This window comes from Littorina saxatilis, linkage group LG4 (genome assembly GCF_037325665.1).
Source record: "Littorina saxatilis isolate snail1 linkage group LG4, US_GU_Lsax_2.0, whole genome shotgun sequence".
In the NCBI taxonomy this organism is placed as follows: domain Eukaryota; kingdom Metazoa; phylum Mollusca; class Gastropoda; order Littorinimorpha; family Littorinidae; genus Littorina; species Littorina saxatilis.
This window is the reverse complement of record NC_090248.1, coordinates 28,835,592-28,843,091: the sequence shown is the minus strand read 5'-3', so window position 1 is coordinate 28,843,091 and position 7,500 is coordinate 28,835,592. Positions and strand designations below refer to the sequence as shown.

The 7,500-nt window shown below is 40.2% G+C and overlaps 1 protein-coding gene across 1 annotated transcript in view; it reads right to left on the bottom strand.

Annotated features, from left to right (window-relative positions):
- Positions 1–5,376: 5,376 nt before the first annotated feature.
- LOC138965551 (uncharacterized) overlaps positions 5,377–7,500 on the bottom strand; it is a 6,695-nt gene continuing 4,571 nt past the window's right edge. The window contains exon 3 of the mRNA XM_070337736.1: positions 5,377–5,478. Coding sequence (XP_070193837.1) covers positions 5,377–5,478 — 102 coding nt within the window. The remainder of the gene's footprint in view (positions 5,479–7,500) is intronic.

Genomic DNA, 7,500 nt, shown 5'->3' with positions numbered 1-7,500 from the left:
AGAGAAGAGAGAAGAGAGAAGAGAGAGAGAGAGAGAGAGAGAGAGAGAGAGAGAGAGAGAGAGAGAGAGAGAGAGAGAGAGAGAGAGAGAGAGAGAGAGAGAGAGAGAGAGAGAGAGAGAGAGAGAGAGAGAGAGAGAGAGAGAGAGAGAGAGAGAGAGAAAGAGAGGGAGAGAGCAGACAACGTATTGCAATTGTGCAGAAAGTGGGTGTTGCATGCATGTGAATACATACTTCTGAAACGTTTTTATTTGATGCAGGCAAACTTAATTAATATTATGAAAAGATTAATCTGTCAAAACATTCTCAAAGCATTGAAAAATGGGCCTAGAACGCGTTGTTAGAAACCTCATACTACAATGACATAGTTACTTCGTAGAAAAGAAGCATTACATAAATTATACAACATCTATGGTGGAGAAAAACAGTGCCATTATTATGATTCTTTGAACAAGTTTTGCATCCGCGGTTTTGTTAATGCAGGTGGTCCCAACGATCCCGGATCCTTGTACCTATTCTTCACGGTTTCGCAATGTGTGTTTTTTGTTTGTTTTTTCTTTAAGGGGCTTTTTGTCCGTCAGGGCTTGGAATGCCTATATTGGACATGAAATTTTATGCAATAGAAGAAAATAAAAACAAGTCGCGTAAGGAGAAAATACAACATTTAGTCAAGTAGCTGTCTAACTCACAGAATGAAACTGAACGCAATGCCATTTTACTCGTAGCATCGTCAGGCCACCGCTCATGGCAAAGGCAGTGAAATTGACAAGAAGAGCGGGGTAGTAGTTGCGCTAAGAAGGATAGCACGCTTTTCTGTACCTCTCTTTGTTTTAACTTTCTGAGCGTGTTTTTAATCCAAACATATCATATCTATATGTTTTTGGAATCAGGAACCGACAAGGAATAAGATGAAGGTGTTTTTAAATTGATTTGGACAATTTGATTTTGATAATAATTTTTATATATTTAATTTTCAGAGCTTGTTTTTAATCCGAATATAACATATTTATATGTTTTTGGAATCAGCAAATGATGGAGAATAAGATAAACGTAAATTTGGATCGTTTTATAAATTTTTATTTTTTTTTACAATTTTCCGATTTTTAATGACCAAAGTCATTAATTAATTTTTAAGCCACCAAGCTGAAATGCAATACCGAACCCCGGGCTTCGTCGAAGATTACTTGACCAAAATTTGAACCAATTTGGTTGAAAAATGAGGGCGTGACAGTGCCGCCTCAACTTTCACGAAAAGCCGGATATGACGTCATCAAAGACATTTATCAAAAAAATGAAAAAAATGTTCGGGGATTTCATACCCAGGAACTCTCATGTCAAATTTCATAAAGATCGGTCCAGTAGTTTAGTCTGAATCGCTCTACACACACACACACACACACACACGCACGCACGCACGCACATACACCACGACCCTCGTTTCGATTCCCCCTCGATGTTAAAATATTTAGTCAAAACTTGACTAAATATAAAACAAGTCGCGTAAGGCGAAAATACAATATTTAGTCAAGTAGCTGCCATTTTTCAGCAAGACCGTATACCGTCAGTCCACCGCTCATGGCAAAGGCAGTGAAATTGACAAGAAGAGCGGGGTAGTAGTTGCGCTAAGAAGGTTAGCACGCTTTTCTGTACCTCTCTTTGTTTTAACTTTCTGAGCGTGTTTTTAATCCAAACATATCATATCTATATGTTTTTGGAATCAGGAACCGACAAGGAATAAGATGAAAGTGTTTTTAAATTGATTTGGACAATTTAATTTTGATAATAATTTTTATATATTTAATTTTCAGAGCTTGTTTTTAATCGGAATATAACATATTTATATGTTTTTGGAATCAGCAAATGATGGAGAATAAGATAAACGTAAATTTGGATCGTTTTATAAATTGGTTTTTTTTTTTTAAATTTTCCGATTTTTAATGACCAAAGTCATTAATTAATTTTTAAGCCACCAAGCTGAAATGCAATACCGAACCCCGGGCTTCGTCGAAGATTACTTGACCAAAATTTGAACCAATTTGGTTGAAAAATGAGGGCGTGACAGTGCCGCCTCAACTTTCACGAAAAGCCGGATATGACGTCATCAAAGACATTTATCAAAAAAATGAAAAACATGTTCGGGGATTTCATACCCAGGAACTCTCATGTCAAATTTCATAAAGATCGGTCCAGTAGTTTAGTCTGAATCGCTCTACACACACACACACACACAGACAGACACACACACATACACCACGACCCTCGTCTCGATTCCCCCCTCTATGTTAAAACATTTAGTCAAAACTTGACTAAATGTAAAAAGTGAGGGGGGCAGGCTGCTAAACGGGAGGATGACGGGAGTGGGTGAGATAAATGGTTAAAGGTTACAATTAAGACTTCGTAAAATAAGTGTCATGTATCACCATGTTTTTCATAAGTTTCTTGGGGTCCACATACGTATTTTGGGGGGAGGGACGATAAAAGGGGCTGGGCCGCTATTGCGCGGGTCCGCTATTGCGCGGGGCCGCTATTGCGCGGGTCTAACCCTAACCTTAACCCTAACCCTAACCCTAACCCTAACCCCCGCAATAGCAGACTCGCGCAATAGCGGACCCGCGCAATAGCGGGCCGACCCCCGATAAAACAGCAGTTTATTTCAAAAATCACAATATTTTTAAAAATTGTAAGAGGAATATTTATAATATTTCCTTTATATACGTTGTCTTCCTAGGGGAAGGACCATTAAAAACATGGACTTTAATTCAATTTTAGTTTCGTTAAAAATTGATAAAACTCAGGACCACCTGTTAAAAAGTTTAACAGTGACAACATTGTGAGAGAGAATATAAAGAACATGCACAAACACGTAATACTGATCTTCTATAGGGTAGTACAATTTGACACATCATTTCATTGACGCACGCATGAATTGCCATACGGCATTTGTTCATTATAAATAGGATAAAATGGTAAGATTAGGAGATCTATCTGCATTGTCCGTCGACCTCCCCGCCACTGCAATAGTCGCAGGTGAGGCGACAGTACATTAGCAGTATTAACTAAGAGAGAAAAACAATGTTAAACAAAGGCCGGTATTTATAGCAAAAGCTTCAGGTGACATGGTCAACAGCGACCTTGACCTAGCCTATGTATCAGGGAACATATCAAAACATGTCAGGGGATGCGTATCGCTGTACAGTGCTTTCAGTCCCAACATTCCGTTTTCAAGGACTGACTATTAGGGTTTAACGTCCTCTTAGACCAACTGGTCTATTGGGACAGTTATTGGTAATACGTTGAAGATAATTATGGTGTGATACTTTGATTCGAACAAGCCCGCTGTGGCTGTCTTCTTCGACACACCAGCATTGGGTTTGTCTCGTCAAAGTATCGAAATACGATCATGATAATTGGAGACGAGAGGTGATGCATGCGTGTCTTCGTGTTTTCCAAGCCCTTAGACTTTCGCTGTGAACGTGGGATCTTTTTCGTGCGCATGTGTGCACACGGGGGTGTTCGGACACCGAAGAGAGTCTGCACAAAGTTGACTCCGAGAAATAAATCTCTCGCCGAACGTGGGGATCGAACCCACGCTGATAGCGACCAACTGGCTACAAATCCAGCGCGCTACCAACTGAGCTACGCCCCCGCCCCCGTTTTCAAGGAATGTAAAAAGAGCGGAGAGGGCTCTGTTTTGTTCACTCTGTGTGCAGTCTTTGCAAACCTCTCGTGAAAGCTTGTCTGAATCGTATGTGGACATCGAAGTGTTATCACTGACATCATAGTTTCTTCCCGAAGTAGGCACACCTGCCGCGCGACGGTTCTCGCGTAGACAAGTTGATAATCTACTTATCCGTTGCCTTCCTTTTATAATTCGCACCATGTTTGTCTCGTACTGAAATGGTTTAAGTTTGGATGTCGAAGTGTTAATATTATCGCTATCACCACGAAGAAGAAGTTTTTTTTCTTTCTGTCCGTTCGTCAGTGTTCATGACAGTCCGTTTTCGCGTCAGTTCATCTACAATCTTTCAGCAACATCGTATCTTGTCAACTGTTATTTTGACTGTGGATGTCGCAGTCTCATCACAAACATTTCATCAAGAAGACAACATTAATTTCTCAGTCTATGTGCAAGCTCATTAATCTTATGACAAGACGATTTACGCGCGGACAATCTGATACTTACTGACCTACTTATACCTTCTTTTTAACCTCGCTTCTCGTCAAATCGCATTTGCTGTATTTTGACTGTGTAAGCCTAAATTATTATTGCAGTGTTATCGATGATGTTTCGCCAAGAAGAGCAGTTTTGAATCTGTGTCCGAGTGTGTGTGTGTATGACGATGCGTTGTCGCGTGGTCAAGTTAATAAAGTCTGATCTATTTCTCAACCTCACATCTCGTCAAATGTTATCTTGACTGGGGCCTGATTTTGTGTTATCACAAACACGACATTACACCACTGCGAAGAGAAAATCTCGTTCTCTGTCAGTAAGTGTGTGCAATACAGACAATATATATTCGTCAGTGCTTACAGTGCATTGCTCGGAAGTTGATACGAACTGGTCTACTCATTATTTGATACCGATACCACCCATTGTGTAGTTGCTGAAGGTCTCACCTCTTGAGTGCTTACAGCAAAGAGTCAGTCGTTCGCCCTGTAACAGGGGAGGTGTGTGTGTAAGCTTTTACGACGACGAGTGATTTGTACGACAGTAACTATGTCTTACCCTGGACAGCCGTAAGCGAAATTGTCTGTTTTTACTTTTTTGCCTGTTTCTTTCTCTTTCTTTTATATTTGTGTTTTTTGTGTGTGGGCTTTTGATGTTTGACAATTAACCTCTACCGAAAGCTTTTTTTCTTTCTTGTCGCTTTATGACAACCATTTGCACACTTTTTTGTTGTATTCGTTGCCGACTTTGTGTTTAAGCGTGTTGAATATACATGTACAAATTAAATCTGTGTTTAGTGTAGAGGGTTCGAGCTTCAACCCGGAAGCTTAAGCTTCTTCTTCTTCAGCAGTTCGACGGTTGTGTCCCTCAACCCGAAAGCGAAAACAGCCATTTCTTAGGCATTTGGCAAGTTTTGAATTACTTTGGCTGTGCCGTTGTGGTATTCTATGCAGCGTGCTTGTTTACCTCTTTGATACAATTTCTCGGAACCTTACAAGTTATGCATTACTTTTGGTTTGAACTGTTTTTGTGTTTGTTTTGAGCGTCGTGTAACGACACGTTCTTGATTTAATTGACCCAACCTCGTTGCTTTATGCCTGTTGGCGGAAACAGAACAAGCGACAATAAGCATTCTTCTCGAGTCAAGTGCGACTGATTTTGAAAAACAAAGCAACTTTCGTTTTCCTTGGTACAATTTTAGATCCTTCTTTCAGTCAAGCTCTGTGTTGGTATTTTTGAGTTTCTTTGTGTAGCTGTTGTTGTGGTTGTTGTGTTGTTGTGTTGTTGTAGTTTTCTGTTGCTGTACTTTCCTCTGTTTAGACAAGGGGGATTATGTAGAGACGCCCTATCCACCCTTGATGCACATTTCTTTGTTGTACGCGGGTTTTTTTCTTGCTAAATAACCACACACACACACACACACACACACACACACACACACACAAAACCAAACTGTTGTTACTTTCATTATTATTTCTTCTAAAATGTGCCGGTCAAGATACCCCGCGTGCAATGTTCCAACATTCATGGCTGGTCCAAATGGTATTCGCCTTTCAACATAGGCACCACGGTATAAACATTAATACCGCCGTTTCAAATACTTTGCAACACATGTAGTCCAAACAAAACATGTGTCCGTACACCTTCTCTTATTAAAACACAGCTTTGGGGCCCTTGCTGATTTTAACCAACCAATTTTCTTGTGCAACAATTGTAACTGGCTTCGCGTGCTATTATTCACTGGCATAGTTAATACACTTACAAGCTGTACATGTTCATTATGGGGGCGAGGACGCCCCCATTCTATACGGATAGTTTAGAGGTTGACCATGGGCAGCGCCATTTTGTTGTGAAATACGTCATCAGTTTGTGTACACAGGAAGTTGTGACATCCGTCACCCTATGGGAGGGGTGACGTCAAAATTGGTCATCACAGAGTTTGTGTAACACAGGAAGTTGTGAAATACGTCACCCTATGGGAGGGGTGACGTCAAAATTGTTCAACAAAAACATGATATGTCGCATTGTGCAGGGTCAACTGCAACAAACTCAAACCGAGCCATTCATACCTAGCTGTATTTGAGTGACTTATATACCCGACATTTTTATTTCTTATTTTTAGCACAGGTGTAGGAAAAATCATGAACCAAAATGTTATTTATTTTCTAATTTAACATTTTTTTTACAAATATGACCATGGTCTTTTAAACATACAGTGACATTAAACATTGTTATGTTAAAAAAAAGAACAAAGAAATAAAGCTTTTGTGCACAAATCAGAAAATACATTGTACATTTTACCTACAGGCCAAACAGTGTCTGTTGGCGGCAGAGGGCCCAGCAAGTTGCTATTTTTAGATAGATTAAAAGTTGTCAAGAACAGGCGCTTACATTTGGATGTGTCCACTGATAGTAGGTTTGGTTGTGATCAATCAGAATGATGTAGGAATAAAAATGTATGACAGTTTGGTATGATGACATGTAATTCAAATATGCTGAAATGTAATATTATACATGATATAATATTATTATGGCTGTTGCCATGACCATGAACCCCAAGAAAGGTTTAATGTTATGTAAAATCAAAATACCAAAATCAAGCACCTACTAATCTGGTCTACGGTGCGGCTTGGACCAAAAAAGGATGGACACGCAACTCGCTCAGCCAGCCAGCGCTGCGAGACTTACAGCGGCCAACTTCGCCGCGGCGCGCTCATTGGCTAAGTATTGAACTTGCGTCAAGGCCGATGCGCGTAGATTCCCAGAATGTTTACTTTCGGTTAGATTCTTCGACAGCATTCGCAGAGGTGACTGCCGTATTGTGTACCGCAGTCAGAAGTAATTTATTACTTTTGGGAGTTTAGTAACGTGATATCAGTTTTCAATTGTTCGTTCACTTATATTGCTTTCAGATTTAACACACAAGAAACAGTAGCACGGTTTTCGTTGCGAAAATGTGCATTGGCAGTGCTACGCGATCGAATTGTGTATTATGTACACGCGGTGTTCTTCTCAGGAAAAGACCGAAGCGACATGTGACGTCAGTCGTTCAGCCCGCGAGCGGTGGGATGGGGGGGTTCACATGGTTTGTTTGTTTCAGAACCACAACCATATACACACATTTCACATGTAAACCATTTGTCCGCCCCCTGTCGATATTTATCGACTAAGTTCCTTGTTGGTTTTACTGTTGAGTTAAGGTACCGTATTAAACACAATCATGTCAAAGAGGTTTTATGAGCGACATTTTGAAAAAGCTTTCTTTTCTTTACACGACGCTAAAAAACAAACATAGGGGGTAAAGACACTGGTGATTTGTGTTTCTTCAAACCGG